The 26,821-nt window shown below is 39.8% G+C and overlaps 1 protein-coding gene across 1 annotated transcript in view; it reads right to left on the bottom strand.

Annotated features, from left to right (window-relative positions):
• LOC104411661 (CMP-N-acetylneuraminate-beta-1,4-galactoside alpha-2,3-sialyltransferase-like) overlaps positions 1–26,485 on the bottom strand; it is a 69,065-nt gene extending 42,580 nt beyond the window's left edge. Inside the window, exon 1 of the mRNA XM_010022141.1 lies at positions 26,371–26,485. Within this exon, the coding sequence (XP_010020443.1) occupies positions 26,371–26,485 (115 nt within the window). The remainder of the gene's footprint in view (positions 1–26,370) is intronic.
• Between the last annotated feature and the right edge of the window lie 336 nt (positions 26,486–26,821).

The raw sequence follows: 26,821 nt of genomic DNA, 5'->3' as shown, positions 1-26,821 counted from the left end.
GGAAAGAAAGAAGAGGATTAAGGGAAGGGAGACAGTGACGAGTAGGGCATTCTATGAATAAAGAATATCACAGAAGCCTGAGACACCAGTTAAAAACACAAAGGACTGCTGATCATTCAGAGAAAGCAAACTATATGTTTCTAAATGGCTTAAGCTGTTGGTTTTTAGAGTCGGGGTTTGGCTGGGGGGGAAGGAGTTCTTTTGGTTTTGCAAGGCTTTTGAACTTTAATAAAAGAGCATCTTTCTCAGGCTGAATAACCATGACATTCTTTCTGAACCATACTGAAACAAACATGCCCACTAATTCTCACAAACCAAATCAAGTAACAGCAACACTGACCAAAATAGATGCTATTCAATGCGATACACAAACCTGAACATGTCAAGGCCAAGGACTCCATATGGAGAAATGTAAGCCAAATGCAGGATTTAGGGCCAACTTCAAAATTGCACATATGGAAGAGAACTGCAACCACCTTAAGACCCTCACTGGATCCAAGCAGGAGTTATCACCATCTCCAGGCCCACAGACACTTCTGAGAAGGAAATGAGATTTATCAGTTGCAGCAGACCACTTTCCCACAGCTGGTTTTAATTAAGCTAATTTGGTGGCAGTGACTAACAGCAAGCAGAGCCTTCTCAAATCACTTTGCAAATATTTTTGCCAGCACTTCACCATCTGTGCTGACCAGGAATACAGGATACTCACTAGGATGTTATTCTGCAATTCTCTCTGAGGTACAGCATGTAAGAGTGGTGTATCCACTCCCCTCCAATATCATCTGGTACAGCCACTGCTTGCACATAACTAGGTGTGGGGAGAAGATGCAGAACTTGAAGAAAGGTACCAGACAAACTGCACTGAGAAAAACACTCCTGCAAAGGCAGCTGGATGACTTTCCAGAATTCCATTATACCTTGGCCATACCCATGCTATACGAAACTTATTAATGACCATGTGGATATTGAACAGATTTTGGAGCTGTAAGAAACAGAACAGCCTATATAATTTGTAGGCTAGTTGTGCAGACAACTCCTCTAGGCCAGTTTTTCTTTTGTGGATACATACAGGAGAGCATAGCTTCACCATGAAGAAAAGCTTTGGATAACACTGTGATCTCAGAACAATCCAGGGAATAGCTAGACTGTGCAAATTTAAGCCCCATTTCAAGGCACACACAAGGGGATGGAAATGGGTCTAAGCAAGGGAGTAATTTTAACGCCATCAAACTAGGTGGAGGTTTTTCTAAGGTATATCTGTGTCCAGCTATCAGAACCAGACAGACTGGTATCAGCTGTCTCCAACTATCAGAACCAGACAGGCATGAGTATCAGCACCAGTACAGAAGACCAACACGTATAAGGAACAAATGTGTCAGTAAACCTAAGTTAAGAACATGACAAAAGAAAGTATACCCTTCTGCAGAAACGTTTAGCATTTACCCAGACCTGGCCTGTCTGGTTCACTCAAGGTATGAATTCCAGACACAAAAATCTCCAGTTCAGATTAAAAACACGTAACCTAGCCTGCTCACCACAGATGTAGGCTGAGGTATTAATGCTACTGATGCTCAAGCCAGGGAACTCGCAGAACCAAGCCTTAAGTCACAACCAAGGCCAAGCAAACAAAGCAGATTGCAGGATCATAAGTCTGGGCTTCAGGAGAGCAGAATTCAGCCTATCCAGGGTCCTGCTTCAGAGAAAACCATAGACATGGGCCTGTAGAGAAGGCAGATGCAGGAAAGTTGGTTGATTTTGAAGGATGACCTCCTCCAAGCTCAAGAATCATCCAGCCCAATGTGCAGGAAATCAAGCAAAGGCAGCAAGAGAGCTGTAAGGATGAACAAGGAGCTTCTAACAAAACTTAAACATAAAACAAATGCATACAAGAGGTGAGAGCAGGGTCAGGTGAGCTAGGGTAGATATAGAGATGCTGCCCTCGTGTACAAAGACAGCCATAGGAGGGTCAAAGCCTGCTTGGAGTGGAAAATGTTGAGGGATGTGAAGGGCAACAAGAAGCACTTCTACACATAATTTAGCAGCAAAAGGAAGGCTGGGGAAAATGTGGGCTCCTGCTGACAAAAAACTTCAAAAAGGCCTGGAGAAATTGGTAGACAGATCTCATGAAGTTTCAAAAGAGAAATGCAAAGTCCTGCTCCCAGGAATAATTCTATGCCATACAGGCTGGGTGCCAACCTACTGCAAAACAGCTTTGCAGAGGACCTGGGAGTCCTGGTGGAGCAGCTGAACTGAGCCAGCAATGTGCTCTGGCAGCAAAGGTGGCCAACAGCATCCCGGGCTGCATTAGGCAGAGGGCTGCCAGCAGAGCGAGGTAGGGGATCCTTCCCCTTGGCTCAACTTGGGGAGGCACTGCTGGAGGGCTGGGTCCAGGGCTGAGCTCCCCACTACAAGAGACACACATTGAAGCAAGTCCAGCAAACTAAGATGATTAAAGGATTGGAGCATCTGCTGTATGAGGGGCTGAGAGAGCTGAGATTGTTCAGCCTTGAGCAGGGAAGGCTCAGGAGGATCTTAGTAATGTAATCTGATGGGAAGGAATAAAGGCAGAAGAGATGGACTCTTCTCAGAGATGCCCAAAGGACAAGAGGAAATGCAACAAACTGAGGAGCAGAAAATTCTATTTAAACATAAGAAAAAGAAAACAATTGTACTATGAGGGTGAAGAAGATCTCCAGAGGTGCCTTCTAGTCTCAACGACTTCGTGACCCTGTGAATACTCTTGTTCTAAGTCAGCACTGCTCTCAGGGTTTTAGTGCAAGTACTTCCCCTCACATTAAACACATTCAGAATGAATTAAATGCAGAGGAGCCAACTTCAAAAAAGCCAAACTTTCCAGTCTACTGCTAATGCTATGCCAGGCAAGAAGTCTTAACAACACATTTCAAAGTGAGAACTGAATTTATCCCAAGTTTGAGCACAGGACAAATCTACTGACTATAAGGTTAGGGTTCACTTAAAAGAATTTCCTTCCCAGGATAACGGAATGTATTGTTAAGGCTACTATTTGAGATCAGGAGTGAAAATCCAAGAATGATCCTGTGGAGGTCATGACTATCACCCATAGTAAACTGTTCTTTACTACTGGCTTTCACAAGAGGAGCAACTACTTAAATACAACAGTGTGCAAACTGGGATGTTCTGGCCAGGAATTATCCAAGTTAGCTCACAGGATCTGAGCAATTTCTCTGCAGTTGTTCTATATACTCAAAGTGACTGAAGTGTCCTGCAGTGACTAAATTTCACCCATCAGAAGATTTCAAGCAGATGGATTATTCATGCCCCACATTCTGCCAGTGAAAATTTAAACAGTGATGCCACAGAAGGCACAGCTTCACAATGCAGACACAAAAAGCCCCTGAAGCCATTCCACCATATCCCTTCCTTTGAGCCATCACAAGCAGAACTCACCTGGTTGAAAGGTCAAACTGGCAAAATGCCTTTCCCTTTTGGTCTTCTGCTGTTTAGAGTAGGATGGCATTGTTTGCCACACAATCAGTTGAACAGGAAAAGCTGGCTCGAGGTAGGCAGTAGAAACTAGGGTTAGGGTTGAAGCTCAAAGAACATGAGTGATGTTTCAAAACTTATTTATAATCACTGGCTAGCAGTGTTTCCTGCAGCCAAAACCCAAAAGCACACCAATACCTTTCAATCCACTCCTTCTCCATCTTAGCTCAACCTCCACCAGACATATCTCTTCTGCTGTCTGCTCCCAACTGACTCCATCACTAAAAGCTACCCTACCATCCCAGAAGCAAAGCAGAAGAATGAAGACAGATGAGGGTAACAGTTATTGGGGACCTATTAATAAATTTCTTTCCAGTTTGTCTACATAAGGTCTTCTCCCAATGAAATCACACTGTAGTGCCAGTAAAATTGCCCACTGCCATGTGGTCAAAGCATAATGAAAGGTAGGCTCAGCAGCTGAAGAACTTGGGACTTCAATGAATCTGCTACTGTCTACTGTATCTTGCATCTACGAGGGGTATTTTCTGACATTATGGCTTAAATCAGTTTGCCAAGTGAAAAACTTTACTCAAAGTAGTACTTTTTGCTAGTGTAATATCAAATAGACCCATATTAGGATTTCCAACAGTGTAAGTATGTTACAGTATAGTTAGAAAATGGGAGTGACCAAACTGAAGATGTCTCGCTTCCATCAGGATTTCCAATTCCAACCCCAAATTAACACCCACCTTGAGGTGTACTTTCACAGTACTTCAGCAGCAAAAGTAAGGAAATGTTCACACCCTGAGTGGGCCCAGCACATCACTGCAACTCCCCCAGCACAGCTGTATCGAGACAACTACTCGCAGGACAGCGGAAGGTTGTAAATTGGATCACTGAAAAAGTATGGGACAAAAAACGCCAAAAATATGCCTTAAGAATGTTACTACACAGTTACTTACAGCTGATTTGCCACCAAAACTAACACACCATGTAACTGTACCCTCAGAAAATTAGACTTGGAAAGCTCAGGTCTTTTCCACAGAATTCAAGTGCTCTCTGGCAAAGTGGTAACATTCCTTAAAAGGAGGTCTTAAATAACTGCACACCTGATAACATTCAAATAAAACATAACTCTGTGGTGAACAGCAGCCAGGGACTATGTAAGAATGTGGTAAATAAAACAGAGGAGGAGAGATTGTTGTAAGACCATCCAACAACAGAGCTGTAATAATTGAACTTTGTTCCCAAACATCGCTGTTCTTTTTTATACTTTCCCCCCAGAAGAAAAGCCCTCTGGAAAGCTGTCCAGCACAATCAGCGCCTCAATCTAGAACAAAAAAGGAACAGTCTTTCCCCAACACTGAAGGAAAACAAGCTATATCAGAAAACACATCTTTGAAACACTTCTTGTGACAGCAAAAATAATGAGAGAACATTCATACTTAATTAGGTGATTGTCCCCAAAACTACTCAGTAAATCCACTAATGGACAGGATGAAGACAAGGCGGCAATCCAAAGACGACTATGTAATAACATGTCAACAGTTCCAATGACCAATATATTGGCGGGGGCGGGGGGGGAATAAATCCAAGCTCCATGTGGAAAAACTTATTTTTTTAATCTTACACCAACAGTACCCTCTACTGTTACAAAGCAGCATAGCACCAGATAAAGTCCAGCCCTGACAATCAGGAGCACCTGATGCATCAAGAACACCTACCTAGCTTTATTCATTGACTACCTGGTTTCCTGTAAAGATGTTCCAAGTTTGTTGGTTTCTTCCCACAATAGAGCCAGGTTTTGGGTTGGTTATGGTGTTAATCTATTTCTTTTTCCAAGACCTTTTTCTGCGATTGGAAAAATGACAGTTTTAGCCTTGAAAAGAATTCTATAAAATAACTAAAAAGACAACTATCCTCTAAGGAAGCCCAGAGCCAGTCAACACCACAGTAATATTTTCTGTATCGTTTCTGTCAAGCCAAAATTGGCTTTTAGATTTTAAAATCTGTGCATCATCCAACAGCCACATATCATAAATCCAAATATTCTATCAGAAGGTTCTTCAAAAAACAACTTGAAGGCTACATCCCATCTATAAATGGCCCTGGGGTAACACCACATGGAGGTTCCTCTACTCCTGGTAATCCTATGACCACCCACCATCCCCATGCAGGAAGAAGGACTGTCATGTTGCAGACTGAGCACAGCAAGTGCAGAAACAGGGAGGTCAGGCACAGAGTCTCTTATCTTCACCCTGAGATGAAGTTTCCAGACCCATTCACAGCAGGTTACTGTGAAGCTTCAGCACCAAGCCATGACCTTCAGGAAACACCACCCTCACAGTGCCTAGCTGATGATCTTTATTGACAGAAAGATTCAGAAACTGGGTGTACATATTGTTCTTCTCGCATCAGGTGGGAAACAGTGTGAAGGAGGATAAGTACAGACTATGTGAGCACTATAGGGCAAAAAATGCTCCTAAGTTTGATTTGAAACAGAGGCATATTTGTCACAAAATGCTTGTATGAACAAGCAGAAAGGAAGACAGGCCATAAAAGAGCAAGGAATGCTCAAACTAGACTATACGGTTAAGATTACTGTCCCAAAATTGAACTGTGAACAAGTACCTTTAAGTATAATCCAGAACCATACATTACCTGTCTTCTTAAAAAAAATTAAAATAGAAAATAAAAATTGTTCAGTAGAGAGGAGAAACAAATTTGTACAACTTGCACAACAGAAAATAACCCTATATTGCCTGATCTAGAAAGTGTATCAGAGCAAGGATACATATGACAGAAAACATCTACAGAGCTAGAAATGGAAAGAAACCAAATAAATCATTTTGTCCATTAATGATTCTGCCAACAAGAAACTTCATTGTCTTTTTCTGAAGAGATGGGAGACAGTAGTCAATTGCCTTTATTCAAAGGACACAACTTTTAAGCTTCGGAGATTGTTTCAAGTCTTTCCATCAGAACAGACTTTCCATCAGAATCACATTTTCATACATTCCACAGCAACCACGACTTCCAAGTACACGGCAAGTATACAAATATTTGAATCTTGGCAAGGGAACACAGTACTTCCAAGCGGACATAATGGTGTTACAACGAGTTACAGTGAATGGCAAGCTGAGCTGAATCAGCTCCATGATACTGAAACCCCAATGTCTTTGCACTGAAAACCGCAAACTAGAGCATAACTGCAAGCCACATTTTTCTACTCCACTCATAGAGCCTCCAAAGAAATATATTATGGAGTACCACACTCCAAGAAACATATGCATAAGTTGTATAGTCTTTAGAAGTAAGAATGATCACATTCCAAAAAATTTTCTCCACTAGAAAGATTAAAAATCCCAAATCTGAAGAAAATAAGACTGAAAGAAGCCTAGCAACTAACCTAAAATACATAAACACATGTTGGGGGGGTTAGATCGGAAAAGCTGGCAGTTGACTTGATTGTGGCCAAAGCAATTTAGAGTGGACAACAGGAAAATCTGTCTACAGGGAAGAATAATTAAGCACTGAAATACATTGTCCAAGTTTCCATCATTAGATTTTATAGTGTACTTCTGACATATGTTGGCATAAAATGATGTTAAAAATATTGTTTCTAAAGGCCTGGAGAAAGACATCCTGCAGTTCCTTCCAAAGCAATTTTCTACTATTTCCTATGAAAGAAATCATTGAGCAGCCATTGTTAAAAAAATAAAATTTCTAAAATAAACAGCAATATTTAAGAGCAGATAATCAAGAAAACAGTACTGAAAACGAAGTATATCTACACTAAAAAAACCATAGGACAATCAATTTACAAATTAAATATTTACTCAAGTATCTTTGAAAGTAACTAAACAGTACACAATGGTAAAGGAAACTGCCTTGCAGCTCCAGCTCACTCACAGTTCTTTTTTAATGCCAGTGAGGTGGCTGGGCTAAAAGACAGAATGCCAAGAGCAAAAAATGCAGGATAATGGCACAGAGATACATAACAAATATGAAAGTGAGTGAAATTTTAGCAGTTAAAAATAAATACACCTTACTTTTTGAAAAACTTAAATATGTATTTTGGAACATAACAGCATCCCTTCCTTACCTACAGATTGACTGTTCAGGACTGCTACTTAAATCTTTCTGCTGTTAGTGCTTAAGAAAAAAATACCCAAGTTCCACCCATTTTTAGCATCAGGACAGCAATAAGGAGGCTTCTGCCTTATGCCAGAAGACATGTTATTTTTCAATATGGCCCAGGTGCCAAGGTGGTTACAATCACAGCAACAGGACTTCTTTCTCAGTACTATTGTCCAGCATTCATCTAGAAATTTGAAACTTTCAAGCCTGTTCTTTACGAAAAGCCAAAAGCATTTGCCTTGATGGAGAAACAGCATGGGGGAAATGGGAAATTAAAAATCATTAATTTGGGATTTGCTCCTATCTTCAAGATGAAACTTCTAATACACAAGTACCTCCACGTGTTTATAATCCTGTCTGAGAGTACAGCATCCAACAGGCACTCACAGGGGATTTATACCTCATGTGATAGCATATAACTGCATTTCCCCAAACAGTTTATTGGACCAGACGGACATTCCAGAGATGAGGCTTCACACTGTACAGGATGTAGAAAAGGAACCATCCAGTAAAAATGAAACCTTCTGGAAACATTCATTCCAATAGCTCCCATTGGACATGGACAAAGGAAATACCACAAATAATGGGTTTTAATTAAATTGTTTTATAAAGTGTGCACATGCTAGCAGGAACTGATAAAAGTTGTTTTAAGAGAAAATAGCTTAGAAAATGAATATACTTAACTATTACTGAAAGAAAATATGATATTTGTCATTGATGATCAGCCTGCATGCTTTGGAAATCTCACCTTTGAAGGACAGCAAGTGGAACTGCTATGAAAAAGAGAAAATCATTATTGTTCGTGTTGTCACTGTAGACAGAAAGACAGACAATTGTGTGCAATGGCTAAAAGGATTTAAAAGGTAAATGAACTGGCAATGTACCAGACTGGTTGCCACCTGCACACACTGCACAACTAAGGGAATATCCCAAGTGTTCCTACACCACAGAGAGTTCTGAATCAATGAAGCAATTCATGGGAGAGATTTAAACAGCTTAGTGTGGATGCCTATCTAAAAAAACCCAAACTTCCTCAAAAATAGTTTGGAAAATACCATCTGAGCTATACTGGAAACTGCAGAACTAGAAGGCGTTGAAGAAAAGTCCAGAAAGTTGAAACATGACAGAACAAGCAATACAAATGCTCAAAAGATTTAGAAAAACCAAAAACAAGACATTAAGGGCACTACTACTTTCAGAGGCAAAACACTGCAGTTGCCCAACTGCCCCTGAAACTGGTTGCAAACCCAAACTTGTAATCACTTCAGTGAATATCAAACTGGTGTTCAACACTCCAAATATCTCCACACTTTTAGTCAGAAGCCAGACATGCCTATCATTAATAGTTGGCAGCAGCAGCAGCAGTTCAAACACAGCAGTATTCACACCCAATCCAGCTATTTTCAGCAGCACTGTTTTCTCCAGAGAGAATCAATTACCATATGCATAGCCTCCCTTGCAACCATCATCTTCACACCAGTCCTTGATGTCTGATTACACAGTATCTGTAACAGCCATCCTCTTCCAAATAGTTCTTTGTTATTCTGAGCTTACTAAATAGCTGCATGTCAAGTACTCAGAACTTAAATTAGCAGTATTGCACAAACAGCCACTGCCTTTCCTCATCGACTTTCTCATCAGTTGAGCTCTGCAATTTCAAGAGAAAGCTCTGATTATCTTGGAATACCTCACTGCTCACACTCCTTCAGGACTTTTCTTTACACCTACAATTACATTTATGGAAAAAAAAAAAAAAAACCAAACCAAAAAACAGTAGGCATATGCAAAATGTACTCAATATCCACACTATCCTGTGAGTCCTTCAGAAGAACGAAGTGCCAATGGCTACAAGTTATAGATTAGGAGGTTCAGACTCAACATTAGGAAAAACTTCTCAACTGGACCACCATGGAACAGGCTGCATAGAGAGAGTGTCTGTTGCCTGAATTTTGTTCTTCTACTCATATCTTTGTTCTATACTCCCATAACAGTGACTGCTTTTGGATTGAGCCTCTTGAGAAGTAAAAGGTCTTAATGGTAACAACCTGTATTGTTATTGTATATTCAATACATTCAATATCATGCATCCAGTGTTAAGAGCCCTTCATCAATTTCTCATTTCTTCAGCAAGCTTCAATACAGGTACCATGCACCTCCAGTGCAACAAATACACAGTAAAGAGGTGTTTGAAACAGAATGTGAAATACCAATGGTAGGGGAGAAGCAGCTGCCCAAGCGTTCACGTGCCATTCAAGGAGTTGCACACACACCACCCAAGACTTTTAACTGGAGCTGACGGGTGCCCCTTGCCACTCCCTGCTCACATACACATTCACTCTCAGGCACGCTTCCTCCTCCTTCAGGCTCAACCCTAGGTTTCCCGCTGCACAGTCTCCAATGTCTGACCCCAGGAAAAGAAATAATTTAGTAATTGAGTAGTACAACAACAGGGGCAGCTTGAGCTGGCTGCCTCCAGTGAGGGACCCTGAAGAAAGAAATCCCACGGCAAAAATACCCTTAGAACCTATGCCCTTGCTCTTCACGTGCTTTTTTAGTCCAGTTATGATTTTTGGTCTGGGGTCTTCTAACAGCTTATTGTATTACTTCTCCATCTCCATAAAAGCAGGCAGTTGAGTTGCAGCTTCTGCTGACACAGTTGCAGCCTCTGGTTTGTGCTTCTTGTGTACCTGATGGTCGGCAAAGCATGGGACACTAAGAGAGCCCCAAACCTAGGATAAACATTACTCATCAACAACTAAAACATCAATGCATTATCAACATTCTTCTCATACTAAAGACAAAACACAGCTTTACACCAGCTAATAGGAAAATTACTAAGAAATTTAGTAAATTTCCAGCCAAAAGCATATCTAGGTGAAAGTCCACAGCTTACAGCCTAAGGCTTCAGCAAATCTAGCTACTTGTGCTAAGCAAGTAAAGCTAAGCAAACAGCGTACTAAAGCACACAGTATTATAACTCTGAATGAGTGACTTATTCTATTTAAAACTTACTTAAGCTAAACAACTAATATCTCTCAACACCAGAAAGTACATGGAAAAATTTAACTGACAAGAAGCAGTAAAAACTATGGGGGTAAAAAAAAGAAAACGGCACACGACAAAAACCAAATGACAAAATAACAAACCCTCCAAATGACAATGAGCCCTCTGTCTTAACACATCGTGCCTGCTCTCTAGGGAGGGCTACAGACAAACAAGGGATTGCGCCAATGATCAAATACCAGGGTGCTAACACAAGATCTATGAGAGGAGACTGAGGGAATGAGGCTTGTTTAGCCTGTAGAAGACCAAAGCTTTGGGGAGAACAAAAGGCAGCCCTCCAGCACCTGCAGGAATATTACCAAGAAAACAGAGCCTGTTTCCTGAAGTGTTGCATGGTGGGATGATGAGAGGCAGCAGGCATAACCTAAAACAAGAGAGGTTTGGACTGGATGTAAAGAAAAGTCTGTTCACCATGAAGACAGTGAAGCATCGGAAAAGGTACAGAAACATTGTGCAGTCTCCATTTTTTGGAGGTTTTCAAAACCTGACTGGATAAAGACCTGGTCTCACCTAATAACTGACACTGCTTTGATCAGGAGGTAGGACTAAAGACCTCCTTATGTCCCTTCCAACTGGTGTTATCCTATAATTTTGCAAAGTCTTGCTCTGTTCTTAAGATCACTGAATATATGGAAGATATTTTAAACCAGAAAGAATTGTACAGTATGGGACACATTAGGACTAATAAAAGTAGATGTACTTTCCTCTAGATTTTTATATATTTGGATACATAATACAAGATTAAAACTGTTTTTTCCCCCACTTTTTACATTACACATGTGCACACAAATGTGAGAGTATACTGCAGTTACATTTAGGAAAGGACTCTTTTTACTATCAAGCCTGCAATGATAATGTCTAAATGGACCCAGAAAAAATACATGAATAAAAAACTCAGTTAAAAGAGAAGTGGAAGTGATCTGTTTTAAACAACAGAATAGAGATGGAGATTCCACTCCAGAAGAACACTGCCTTAATTTGCTACAAAAGCAAAAAAAAGATGGGATTGATTGATTGAACGTTCACTCCAAATTAGCCTTAAATTACTTCTCAGAACCAACCTGAGCCAGAAGACAGAGTATTATTAAGCTTTTCTGAGTTTCAAAACAACAATACAAGAAAGTAACAGAGAAGAGACCAACATCACAGACTAATTCTGAATATTTGCCAAGCCTAATTCCAAATTTAACCCTGCTTTGCTAGGATAAATCTACTTTCATTCTCAAGCTGATCTCATATCAATAATCACCACATATGAACTTAACAAGTACAAAGATTAGCTGCTTTCAAAGAAATAATGTAATATGTACACTTAATCTTTAAGGTGCTTACAACATAGAAAACATTTGGATAAGCACAGCAATCTGGAATACGTTTCCTAAAAGAGTAGATTTGGAAGCTAAAATTATCAGATGTCAACACACAGGAATTCCTCTGTCAAGAGCATCCATTACATGATTAGGGCAAAAATTCAAAGTAAAGGAATATGCCTCTATACAATCACGTCTGAGGCATACTTAAAATAAACCCTTCAATCAGAATATTTTTTTTTTTTTTCAAAATAAGTTCACATAAAGAAGTTATATGAAGCTAAATGTACTTCAATGCCTTGAAGTAAGATTAATTCTCCTTCCAAATCTAGCTCTCCAAAATCTTGGTTAGTCACACATTCTTAGTTTCTCCAACCTTTATATAGATATTAACTTCTTTTCTGAACCCAGATAAATACTTAGACCCTCACTGTAATTTCTAGTCAGAGTTAAACATCCACCACACTATCTTCTTAATCACTTTAAAAACAAACAAGCCTCACTTTGCCATTCATTTAGGGCAATTTTATCAAATGTTTCTAGAAATATTAAATTATTTCCCTATCTTCTTAACTCATTTATGTTTTAACTAGGCTTTAGGGATGCTTTTTCACAGAATACCATTACTTTGGGAAGCTCAGCACCATGGGAAGATTATACCAGAAGCTTATATATAGGTTTGAAAAGTAGTCAGACCAGCTTATGTCAGAAAATCCTAGCAGGCACCATTACACGAAAAGACAACACAACTATCTCAGGAAATCAAAGGTCACACATCGCAGGAAGACAGGAAAGTGGGATGGCAGGAACAACAGTAAATGCTAATCCCAGTGGCAGTTTTCTAAGACACCACACTACCTGGAGCTCTCATCTGACCAGACACAGCCATTTGTACATGAGATTGTTACCAATGACAGGGGGACAGAATTTACCCATGCAGATTTCAGAATCATAGAATCAGGGAAAAGACTTTTAAGATCATCAAGTACAACCATTAACCTAGCACTTTTCCTATGAACTATCAAAGAGATACACAACAGATGTGCTTCTTAACACAAACTTGTCTCGCAAAGTTTTTATTTTGCTTCTCTAAGTACATAAAATTAACAGTAGTAGCCATTCTAAAAATTATAAACATGTATTCGTCACTTCACAGATGACTTCAGCATTTTAGTGTTTGGTTCCCATACAAATTCTACCTGGTGAAAAGCAATTCAAATTATCAAATATGTTTTTCATTCTTTACTGTCAGTCTCCGCTCCAGCATCTGCAAGAAGGATCTCAGGATTAGAAGCATCCAGATTTTCACCACAGCACCAACCCATGAAATAAGATGACATAGTCAGAACTTTCCTTCTTTCTCCTCAATGAGCAGAAGTCCTTTAAATAAAATGAGCTGTTCTGTAAAGAACTGAAGTAACAAAGCCTGGTTTTCTAAGAATTCCAGATTTGTCTAGGTTTTCTCCCCCCTGCAGTAACACAGAGACGGTACTCAGAACCTTACATTCCTGTGTAAGGTCTACCACTCTCCCGAGGTTCTTTGGACATATGCATAATTTCGACTGAATTAAAAAAAAAAAACTATTAGGAAAAGGCACTAAAAGACCTTCTGAACAGGTGTGTCAGGAGGCAAAACCAGAAACCTGACACAAGATGGGACTTGATCAGATTGTGAAAATAGCTACTGGCAACAGTACTGGACTGGATATGAATAGCAAGTTTCCTCCAAATTAAGTTACTCTAAGGCCAAATGACTCCATAGTTTATTTCAAATGCAGTATTTACTCAAGTTCACCTAGAGAACGGCAGCTGCCCCTTTCTAACTGTACAGGAAAGAAGAATGCTGTGCTTTTCGGTTTGCTCTAGGGTTTTGTTTGTAGGTTGTGGTTTTTAAAATAATATTTATTCAACTTGCAATAGGTTTTGACGTGGCAGGAGAGTGCTGGTGAGGAGGTGAAGGAGAAGACATCTGCTGCCCTCACGCGGTACCTGCAATAACCACACGCTTCAATAAACCGCAGCCTTTCAAGCCCGACCCTTCACCTGAGTAACTACAAGAATATTTTAGCAAAAATACTGGTTTAAACATGTCAGCCATAATATTTCCTAAAGAGCTGGAGGGAGAGGGAACAGAAGGCCTCTTTATTTTCACACTGTATCAGTTTCCTAGTCCAATTCACTATCCAAACAAGTTTTCCAGCATATCTGAATATAAGCCAGAGGAGCAGGAGCTGCTTAGCCATGGGCTCAGCAGAAGCTTTTCCAGTACAGCAAGTCCATAATTCGTTTCGTTACCTACCTTATTGCGTTATTTTGTCTTTACATAGATTAAAGCATTTAACTGGAAAAAAAATTAGATCAGAGAACCAAGCAAAAAGCTTAATTCCTCAGAAAAGAACACACAGTATCCCATGCAACTTTCACTTCTTCAAGCATGAGACACGCAGTGTAACAGACAAGCATAAAACACACAAAGAACTGCTCACACAGGAAGAGGTAGCAGGGATCCCACAAGCAGACAGTTCCAGGCACATTACTGCATTGAGCTCTCAGGCAAAGAGATTTGACAGTAAACATCATATATCTACTAAACACTTCCACACAAGTGTGAGTAACTCTTCAAATCCAGCTGGTCCACAACACAACTAGCAAAGCTGGCTGTAGAGTAAATCGTCTGACAGGTTTTGACCAGCTCTTCCAGACCAACAATGCAAAAGTTCAAAATTAATCACAGACATCTCAAATATTTTTAAAAACATGTCCTTGAAGAAAAAGAAATCATCACAAGTTTATTTAACGCCATGAACAAGGATAAGGAAAACTACCTACAGGGTAATTCCATTCCTACAAGTGCATAAACAAATACATGACTGCTGAGCAAGGTATACTTATACTAGCACAGCATTATGTCAAAACCTACAATTAACAAAACGCAACAGCCAAAAGGGGAGGATGAGGGAGTTAAACCTTTTGGCTACACTGTTAAGTGTTAAATATAACCAAAATAGCCCTAACTTCCTGAAATTAAAGTCTGCAGAAAAGAATTCTCATCTTAGTTCTTTTTTTATGCTACAAAGTTTGCTACAAATGTGTCAACTTCCCAGTGCCAAGTTCTTCATTCTTCACCTAATGGTTCCTCTCACTTCTCAGTTGCCATTTTCTGAAGCCATACTTACAGTTAACCACAAGAAGGAATTTGCATCTGCATCAAGGCTGTAGCAGAAAAGCAGGAGATCACTAGGCAATAGCAGATTTCTGTAGTCCTTCATCCATCCATCCTTTCAAGCAGAAAGTGTAATATGCATAGGAGAGTACATCATAAAGAATACTTAGCCCTAGTTTATGAGCTATTTTATAAATTCTTCTTAAAAGTTTTAGTAACTACATTAAGAAACTTCAAGCATTCAAAGGTTAGGAAACACCAGCCTAAATGCAGTGCCTTCCTTTAATGGCATGGTCTCTATTCATAGATGCACAAACTATTCCTCAAATAATACAACATGATGTAATTATAAAACTAACTTTGTGGAAAAAAACATATGCAGCAAGAAGGAGTAATATCTTTTTATCCAGTACTGAAGCTTTCACATTTTTTTAATAGAAATAAGGCCTGTTTTTCAATGTGCAAACTTATCCTTCAAAAGTTTAGAAATATTCAAACTACATCTGAAGCACCCTTAAATATGAGGCAAATGTAGAAAAATCAATCAGAATTAACATACTTTTTTCACTAGAATTCAATTTGCAGTCTTTACATTGTATTAACTCAGGCTTCTGCTTCTAATGAAGTACTGGACCCAAACACAAAAGCTCTGAACTCAGACATAGAGAAACTGATGTTATAATGAATCATATATAAAAATAAAAGCCTTTGCAATGTTCAGATAAGGCACTTCTAAACACAGATTCTGGCAGCAGTGCTAACAGAAAAAAGCAGCATTGCTGATTTCCTAGCTGTATAATGGAGAACTGCCTATGCTTTATTTGGAATCTGATAGAATTGTGTGGGGCAAGTCTCAAAAGGCAGAAAAGACTCCGCAACTAAATTCACAGTAATTAGATTTCTAATTATACCTACAGCATTAGTGATTGCTACGGTTAAAACTGCCTCAACTGCTCCACTATTCCGCTCTTCAAAAATCTCAGTTTTTCATCCTTTGAGCTGAAATTCTAGAAGTTCAGCCTGTGCCTCAATATATTTTTTGTAAAGTAAGAAAAAGAAAATTCTATGTTTGAGCATGGAGAGGAAAATTAATCTTTTCCATTGTAAAAATATACTATCTTTAAAAAGAGAAAGATAGTTGTGGTACTAAAGCAGCTGGAAAGCATGAAGCACAGTGCCTTTGATGTGGTGAATCTGAAGGTTGAAAAACCCCAAGCCAGCACTGACAACCGATCAGGTTGTACACTTAATTCTTAATGCACTTCCACAGATACATCTTGGGCAATTTTTAGCAGCAACTTATACCAGCCACATCATATCCTATATCCTAATTACAGTACCTATATCAAGCCTCGAGCACTGCCCATGCAGACTATCACCAATTTTATCAATACAGTACTTTGAAATACTGCTGTGTTCTCAAAAATACAGCAGACAATCTCTGCCCCAAGCAAGCAACTGCAGCATACTACTGCTCTCCTGAACTAAGCAGACGTAGAATGCATAATTACAGGACAGCGAGCCTTATTTGGCCAACTGGACACTAGATCAAGAACCTCGAGACCTTTATTCTATTCACAGATCTGCCCTTGAGCTGCTGTGTGACAGAGAATAATTTCACTTTCCTGTGCCTCAGCTTCCTCTGCCTTCCTGAGGCAAGTCTATTTAAGTTATCACCCTTCATCCTAAGAAATGTATCTCAATACATTTTTTGAATTAGGTTCTCTAGACACTATCACAGCTGAAAAGCAATACTTACATGGTATTGAAGCTATTCTGAGATTGATTAATTTTCCTACAAAGATAAAAAGATGCAACTGCACTTATAAATCATTAACTTTGTCAACATTGATTTATAGTAAGCCTTCCTACGTAAGAAAGCCATCAGCTACTTACCTGTTGGGAAAATTCAATTTTTATTGATTTCTGTGCCATCTCATTTCCACTGCTTCCTTTAAAGCATACATGCATCTGTGCATAATGTTCTGAACAAAGATACTACACAGAACACACTTTCTCACTATAGCCAGTTAAACTTTTCTGTAGTTACACCGTGTTACTCCTTTATTCCAGGAGCAAGTAAGGGGCATACTTAACTGCACTGTTGCAGCTCAGGTGAACCTCATGTTTAATCAGTGTCCCTAATACTGAAATCCACAGGATAATAGGTGCAAAAAAATGACATGCTGTAACAGGAACTGAGTTAAAGTAGGAGGGATCCTAGCATCATCTGACAAAAGTTGAAGGCAAGCAACATACATGTTTATAAGCTTTAAAAATGGAAATAGCTAATTTTAACACGTTCTGATTTTTTTTTCTTTTTTTTTTTTTTTTTTCTGAAACAGAGCAAGAAATGTGAAGTTCTGACCCCCAGGGATATAGGTATCTTGAATTGTCTAGGCATATGGTTACTGAAAATACCAAGAGCTGGTTAAGAAACATCCTGTAGTTTTTGTACCTGATGAGAATTTCAGCACTATCCTCACAGGCTATTACTTCCTCAAGAAAGCAATGTATACAAAGCAATATAATCATGTGGTACCTGAAGGAGTAACCACTTGAAATCATCTATCTCAGGTTCAAACATCTATTCAGGATATGCACACACAGTACAAATTACTTTTTGCTTGATGCCTGGATGCACAATTACATTCCTTCTGAAGTGCAGAAGAGATACATAATTCATACGGAGATATACCTCATCACCCATTTGTATTTGTCCTTGCAAGTCATACCCCGGTTTAGCTGTTCTGTCACCTCAGCCTGACACTGTGATGTAACCCAGACTGCAGTGACAAAAAAAATTAGATGTTATAGTGACAAGAGCACCAAAAAGGTTGGCAGAGATAATCTAGGAAACATCTCCTCTGCAAAACATCCCTGAGTGTGACATGCATGGTCAGAATCAGTACTAAGGCCACACTTAGATCACAGCAGCAACAACGGACCAGTTTGAGACAAACCACATACCACCTCCTTTGTGCCACAAGTTATTGCCCAAATAATGTCAGCAGAACTGACATGAAGCAGAACTGAAATGAGCATGAAAGGTGCCCAAAGCCAACCTGACTGTATTAAAGCTGTTGGTGAAAGCCTGTGTGATCTGTTCTATCAAACAAGTGATAAGGTTGAGCTTCAATTAAAGCTGGGGATATCTTATGGCACAACTGCCGTTGCTGCAATGGCTAGAGGTCAGAGGTACATGCCTTGTGCACTAAGGGATGTACAATGACATGATGGAGGAAAGGCAGAGAGCCACTTACTAATGCGGATGAGGCAGTCCTCACAGGGAGGTATTGTTTCCAGCTGAACTCATTGCTAAGGGGTTCACAGTTAGCTGAGATGAACAAGTCCTTTCACCTCTGAAAGCACTCAGCTGCAGAGCAATTTCTAAGAGAGGTAAAGTGCTTTCACTGCATTGTACCTTCTAGAATACGTAAAGCTGCTGAGTTTGACCTCTGCAAAACTGTATCTGAGGATGCAGCTTTGGCTGCAATGTAAGACACTGACTGCTGCCCCTTAGGAACACCATCCCAGTTTGCCTACCCTAAGTCACAGGAACATACCCTTCTGAAACTTGGAGGACAGGGAGAAAATGCACAAGTGTTCAGGTTTCAGCTGGGATAGAGATAATTTTCTTCCTAGTAGCTGGAACAGTGGTGTCTTTTGGCCTTGGTCCAAGAACAATGTTGATAACACACCGATGTTTTAATTGTTGCTAAGAAGTGCTTATCCTGATCAAGGACACTTCAGCCTCTCGTGCTCCACCAGTGAGGGTGGGCACAAGAAGCTGGGAGGGAGCACAGCCAGGATAGCTGACCCGAACTACCCAAGGGGATATTCCATACCATGAAACATCATGCCCAGTATATAAACTGGGGGGAGTTGGCCAGGAGCCACTGATCCCCGCTCAGGGATGAGCTGGGCATCGGTCAGCAGGTGGTGAGCAAATGTGTTGGGCACCACTTGGTTGTTAGCTGTTTTTTGTTTGGTTTCTCTCTTTTTTTTTTTATTACCCTTTTCATTATTATATTGATATTAGTATTACATTATACCTTATTTTAATTACTAAACTGTTCTTATCTGGACCTTCAGGTTTTACCTTTTTTCTGATTCTCCTCCACATCCCATCACCACTTGGTTGTTTACTGATTTTTGTTTGATTTCCCTCTTTTTTTATTCCCATTTTTATTACATTAATATTGCACCCATCAGCTAGCAACACAAATGGAGAGAGGGAGAAATACAAAGGCTTGAACAGGGACTCAGAACAATAACAAGATCGCTGTTGTCAGGAGAAGCAAGAGTACCTCACTATTTCAGGATGCAACACTAAGGCCTAAACTGTGTGTAGGGGAATAAAGAAGTATTCTTGCACTTTGCTTTCTATCTTGCTAGAAAGTCAGAACTAAAACAGCAACCCAGGGCTGAAAAAGCTAAAATGAAGACAGAATAATGATGAGTACAGCATTACAACCACTCCTCAATCCATGAAGTGCTTAGGGTGCTGTGCTCTTACTGCCCCTCACTAAACCTGCCCCTAAAGCCTGAGGAGAGTTCAGGGAGCTTTCCTCCTCTGAAGAAATCTCAAGGATGAGGCAACATTACACTTGCTCCCTCAACAGCTCTGTAATGTATCATTTCTTGTTGCCCCAGCAGAGTTTTGTCCCGCACTGTCAACATTACAGCAGCACTGTTCCTGGATGGACAGCAGGGTCCCTAGAACAGCAAGGCTGTCAAGTAACACAAGGCGTTTCACTAAATACATGGTAACAGGTCAGAAAAAGATGAAGCACTTTCATTTCCCTATTTCTTTAGCCCACCTCGTGAAGCGCTGTCTTCTAGAAGACAGAGCAGCACACATCTTAAATTCTGTTTTTAACTCTTTCATAGACCTTAAAATTTCTGATTCATATTTGCTGAGAAGACTGACTCTTCTGTCCTGGTGGGCTGTCTCTGGTGAAAAGCACAGGCAGCTCTGTGCAGTTGCATCAAACAGCCAGAGCTATCAGGAACATACACATCTATCTCCAGCCAAGAGAAAACCAACTGGCAAAATTACAGCTGTGGAAGGTACTACCACAACTGAATGTCCTGATTTGCAGGAGTTTAAGTTTAGGCATGCTCCTTATCCTGGCATATTAACCGGGAGCACAAAGTAGCTTTGAATAGGAGTAACAATTTCTGGGCATTAAATCCATTTTTCTCTGTTCTGCACAGATAAAAGAATCACCATATTCAGTACACTAAAGTTTTCAGTTTCAGGCTGAACACAAGTGGAACATTTCAGCCCAATAGAATTCTTAGGAAAGTTAAGCTACTTTACCAGACAACTGCTGTTCTAACTCCTATTTTTACATCTGTTTCCAATATTCACTGCTGCCTTGACAATATTACTTCCTATTTTTAACATTTCACAAAGCATCACTGTGATCCTCAAATCCCTAAAGCATCTGAAAAGTAGCAAAGAGATTCCTTAAATCTGTAGTTGGATCCATGTTACGAGGATTTTCTAGATATTTGGTCTCAATTTTGGTGCAACAAGTACAGCACCAGGAGACTACAGAACAGCTGAGTAGACAAAACAAACCTTGAAGTTACTAATAACTCAAACGTCAGTGAATTCACAATAATGTCTCAATGCTGTTCCAAGTCTCTTCCAGCAAAACAAAAAAGCAACTGCTTTAGGAAACTTACACTGCTGCATAATACTGTCCAAAACAGGGTTTTTAAAACAGCTAATGTACACCAGCTTCAAGTCGCTCAGGCTTTCCAGCCTGGGGAGCACAGCAACTGTCTGCCAAAAAGAACACACACACACTTCTCCTTAATGCTAAGGCCTTAGATAGATACAGAGCAATTGAGGTGGTTACCATCACCATTTGCTTGCCACCCTTCACAACAGGGGTGTGAGTGTCTTGTAATTCTACAGTAAAAAAAGGATATGCTCCCCCACCCACGTAAACCATTATTTCAGCCAGTTTAGCTCAAACTACTTTCATCAGAGAGTTATGCTCCCAATGCCAAGTTGAGCTGGCCTAGAGATGTTATTTTTTATAGGAGCACTCTTGCATTTCCTTCTTCTGGCAAAGGCAAGTAGGACAGTAACTCCCAGAGACGAGGATCTAAACATAAAACTATTACATGCCTCTTTCTTCAAAGGGAACAAGTTTGTCTCCATGGCCTAGTTGCTCACTGACTGAATGTCTTTCATTTCACAGCAGAATGGAAAGAAGCGAGATGTCAGTGTATGCAAGATCCACCTCCTTAGCGTAGAACAAATAACACCCCTAGTAGCTCAAGATACAACAGTCGTACCCACACTACATATCATCACACATACCGTGAAGCTTTAGCCACATGAGAAAGAGCATATGCACTCCAAATCCTTTATAAAAAGATCCATTTCTTCAATTCATTCTTAGTCCCCAGTACAGGAATTGACAAAAATACCATTTCACTTTGAGAGAAATCGGTATATTAAAGATAAAGGTATGATTGCTTTTGGCTAATTTAGCCTTTTTTGCCGCGAGACTGGTTTCCATGGAAATGCAAGCAAAGTAAAAACCTGCAACCAGAAGTGAGTCAGTTTTGCCTGTTTATGTCTCCTCAGTTCCCATGGAAACAGACATTTTAAAAAAAAAAAAAAAAAAAAAAGTATGAAAAGGATAAGGGTCCTGAAATACCTTTAGAAAATCTCTTCCCAGAGCTTTATCTCTTTGGCTGCCATTCCAGAATTAGAGTTGAAAATAACACAGAGCAACAGATGACAAGAGTAGTGACTTGATTTCTTTATGGAGACATCAACAGAACATACCTGGAGATGTTTCAAAAGCCACATTTGAACTGACAAGCTCAAAATCTACAGCTACAAATTGTATTAAAAATTCAGGTTTTGGCAAAAGTACCTAAAGTATGTATTTCTTTAATTTAATACTAAATACAATAGAGAACAGGAAAATAATGTCACACTGTCCTTTTCTGAAGCATATTTCAATACTTTCAGAGGGGGAAAAAAAAGCTGCCTTGGCAGAATGAGTCTAATATTTCCATAGCCAGGACATTTTTAATGGAATCATTCCTTCCTTACCACACATTCATTTTTAAGTTGCAAAATTAGCTACACACATAGTTAAATAACAAACATCAGTATTAAATTTTAACATGGCTATATTCTGTCCTTCAGTTATGGGTCAAAATGCATTCCTCTGAGCTGATGAAGCAAATCTATGAGGCACTGTCAGCAAGACTCCATCACCCATCATACTTTTCAAAGATAATGAGCCACCTTCCTGTGTGCTATCTTGCTGTCTTTTTCACACTCATACAGATAACATCCTCCTTCCTCCTCAGAACCAAATGCATCAGTGAAAGCAAAAGTGATAGGACCAGGATCTATTAAGAAAAGGCTGTAGTGCATGTCTCAGACCTTCAAAACCTGCTCCTGTCACTACCAGTACTATGTAAGAATTCCCTGATAACTCGGTGTCCAGAAACAGAACGAACAGAGTTATAATTATCTGCTGCTGCAAGGTCCTTCTAGAATATACAGGACAGCTAAACCTGATAGCAAAATTCTTATTTCCCTGCTTGTCTCCCACATTGCATTATCAGTTCTGCATGCTTAGCACCTTTCAGGCAACTCGACTTAATCAGAGGGCTTGCGGCATCTGTCACTATTGCCTGTCTGGGAAGCATGTGCAAGGACAGTGCTCAGCTCTTACCACTATTATCAGAGACTGAAACTGCATTACAGACATCAGGGAAGAACAAAGAAAAAGGAAAGCTTACCTCTGTCCTAAACACTGCTCATATATTCCCAACAATCACCAGAACTCAAAGGTCCTCCTGCATTCACAGTGTTACACACCACTTTTTTGCACTTTGCTGCTGCTCCAAGAACTAACAATATATTGCCACCAACATCAGACAAGGCTCAGGGAAGAGTAGCCAACCATGACACTCACTAAAAGGATGACAGAAGGGTAGCAGTCCCTGGAGGTTCATCTTGAATGGAAGCAGCAGTTGAATTTAATTCAACCTTAATTAGTTCACATTAGCTGAATTCAATCTATTCTTCACACAAGAAAGATAAGCCTTAGAGAATTAATTCTTTCGTATCTCCTCCGCATTTTGGCAAGGTGTAGAGTCACACAGTAAGGATAAGAATTTCTCAGAAATTCATCTCCCGAGGAGGACAGGTTTAAAGTTAAATGGAAATGGTAAGAGAAACATTGATGAGTATCTTTCAGTATTAAAAGTTTAGCCTCCTTTCTTGGAGGTGTCAGAAGAACAAATAAACACTTTATTCATTTACTTCAGCAGCTAAATATACAAACACCAAAGTTTCAGCAGATTCCTTACACAGTTACCGTTCAAATTCACCCATAACAACAACATACACAAGCAGTTTCTAGAACATCAAGTGAACAAACCACACCAAGCAGCAAGCAGGTGTACGAAGTGTTTTTCACCATACTCTAGGGCAAATTTGTGTCCGTTATTAAATACAGGTGTCAAGTTTACTAAAACCAGTCTCTGAAGAGATTGCAAGGGTGTCAGATGTCAGGATCAGCTTAGCTTCATGCCTCCTCTAGCACAAAAAAATAGAACAAAGATGAATGCGACTACTGAAGCTAAGGAGTCACTATTAAACAGAATAAAGACACTGGTCACAAGGAAAGAGAAAATAAGTTAGTAAGAAGATAACTTACACATAGAACCCAATAATCTTAGATTAAGCACCCCAAAACTAACACATCTAACTCAGTTTTTGCCTTTGGGGACATCAGCATGATCATATCAATCTTACGGAGAATTACAAGGTCACACGCTGAATTGTAATTCAGGATATAAACCCATGAACGGCTATCAAGCACCACCTGTCTTGTGAAATGAGCTAAGGCTCCCCTTCACAAAATGGAAAGTATAATTGCACCATTACACATTGTATCATATTACTCATGCTCAAGAAAGCCTAATCATGGTTAAATGAGCAACTTCAATCCTGTCATTTGTTAACTTCCAAATGTTTATTTATAGAAGCTTAACATTAACTGGTCGTATCAAGTTTCCCACTATGGGCTTTTAAATTTGTATTTTAAATCTGCATAAGTTCCTCATGCATAAAATTACATGATAAATACACGCAAAACTCCTTTAGGATCAACTGAAAACTGGTACGATCTTAGCTGTTTTCAAAAGTAATCACATAAGATGTTGCCCTCTTACACTGGACTGCTGTTTACACTAATATTTCAAGGAGCTTCATCTGATATTTGAGACACAACCCATACAAATGTCTAGAAAAAAGGAACAACAGTGCAGCCTGTATCAACTCTGACAGCTGATAAAGATCCATAAGCTTATTCTTCAAACTAGTATCACTGATGAGGAAGCTTAATGCAAGCACTGCAACTTCCAAGAAGCGAAGAACACATTTTATATGTAAGATGAGAAAAAAGGAAACAGACAGCTAACAAAAAGCCTGTGACATCACCTCAAAGGGCTCCTGTCAGAACATCCAAAAGCAGCCAGTACGCTCAACAGAAATCACTCTAACTTGGCTGCAACTTAAAGTCATCTTTCCAGGTAGAAGCATTCAATTATAAAAATCCCCAATGTTTGCATATAGATTTGCAATGCTGCATCACAAAACTCCCACAAAAGATACCAAAAAACTCCCCAAGGACTCCCATGGCATAAAACAACAAATGGCACACAAAACTAAAGGCACAAAATCCAAAGAGGTGAAACCTGAAGAAATTTAGAACCCACGTCAGCACCTTGGTATATGGCATATAAACACATAGCTTCTCCTCCACGTTTAACAAAGTTCACAAACAAGCTGTAACCTGAAGGGGTTTTGGGAAGTCCCAACACAATTTCTGGTGGTATGAAGGAAGTAAAGGATAGCAGGTGGTATAATTTCATAACAGATCATCATGCGGTACAGATACGTAACTGTTCTTCTAACTACATTTTGTACTTATTTTCATGCAGGAAGGATTTTCTATACCTCATTGACAGAAGTGCTAGTTTTCAGAAGGTCACAATCAAGATTTGACTCCCTCTCTGAAGAACAAACCTGAAGCAACAATCCCTGCTCAGAAAGAAACTATGCATTTCCTTTCACAAATTCAGTCTTACAATACCTGTTCTAGTACAAGACACCTTAGGAACCCTCCTGTCAAAAACACTGCATCACTGCAAATGCCATATCCAAGTCATCATGCAAAACTTACAGCATGTAACAACAGATATGAAGCACAGAAAGGTAGAACAATATTAAATTCAATAAGCATTGCAGCAGAAACCTCCACCAGCATGCACAGAAACGCTACAGAGAGAAGATGGAATCTGACCAACAGCTTTTTTGTCGGACAGGAAAACAATCCTGGATGAGCGTTTCTCAGCCACTGATCCAGGAAGCAATGGTCAGCTGAGAGACATCTGAAACAGCCTGTGGAACAGCTGCAAAGAAGGCCGGCTTGTGTTTTGGGCAGAAGGGAGAGAGGAATGGATTGATATTTTCAATAAACACTTCTCACAAGCAAGCAAGAAAGCAATCAACACAGGCAAAAATAAGAGCAGTAACTGAGGAATCAAACCTCAGCCTAATTTATATCTCTTTGTAACTAAAACCTCCTATAGCATTACTGCACAGTACAATCCTCAGATTGTATTCAATGAGGTCATATGTCTCTTTGGACTTAAAGAGAGTGAGAGACATCCTTTCAGATGAGAGATAGCTGGCAGATAACAATATGGAAGATAAATGCAAGATGAGGATTTCTGAAGGGCAAAGGAAGATGATGAGACAACCAGCATATATGATTACAAAAAGAAATTAAAATCCACCAGAGAAGAAAACTCTTGTCTCAGATACTGTAAAACGTACAGAAAGATTCAGAGAACAAAAGCCTCAGCACATAAAACTATTTTGACACTTAAGAATAAACTAACACAAAATATTGTAAGAATTGAAATTTCTAATACTAGAATTAGAGAGCATGAACCTGCTTTCGTACCCAGTAATAAAAGTAAAGCCACAAAGAGTATTAGGTAATCACAAATTCAACCTCTTAGGCATACTAAAAGCTCGAGCATTTGATTGGGCTTAATCACATCCTGCTAATACTAGTAAATCAGAATCACCTCAGTACGATTGCAACTATTTGACAGTCATTTCAGGGAACCCAGAAAGAGCTACATGGAGCTCACACTTACTTGAGTCTTCCCATCTGAGAAGGTGCAACTTCCAAGCAGAATAGTACAGAAATCCCAGTACCAGAAAGAGGCAGAGGGCTAGCAGCAGGTTACGCATGAACACCAACAGTCCCATCTTTGCATTAAATCTGCTCTTCTACATGACCTGAGAAAGAAAAACAGGGTGAGGTTGGAGCCAGCTTCTCCGATGGTCATCCTTCCAAAACACACAATCCCATACCCACAATAAGCACAGATCAAAACCACGCTCTCCGCGAGGTAAAACACAACAGTTACCTGAACCGCATCGGTGAAATAATAACTATCTCCCTCGGCAGCTGGGGGGGTTTTGTATCACAAGGGTAAATGCCATTCCAGAGGCAGAACACTGCCACGCTGCACCAGGGCAGCGCCACAAATCCCCGCTCCCATTTGTGCCCCAGCCCACTTCAGATAAATAGCCTCCAGAACC

Source organism: Nestor notabilis, unplaced genomic scaffold, assembly GCF_000696875.1.
Source record: "Nestor notabilis isolate BGI_N333 unplaced genomic scaffold, ASM69687v1 scaffold1099, whole genome shotgun sequence".
NCBI lineage: Eukaryota > Metazoa > Chordata > Aves > Psittaciformes > Psittacidae > Nestor > Nestor notabilis.
The sequence above is the reverse complement of the archived record's forward strand: the minus strand, read 5'-3'. Positions and strand labels throughout refer to the sequence as shown.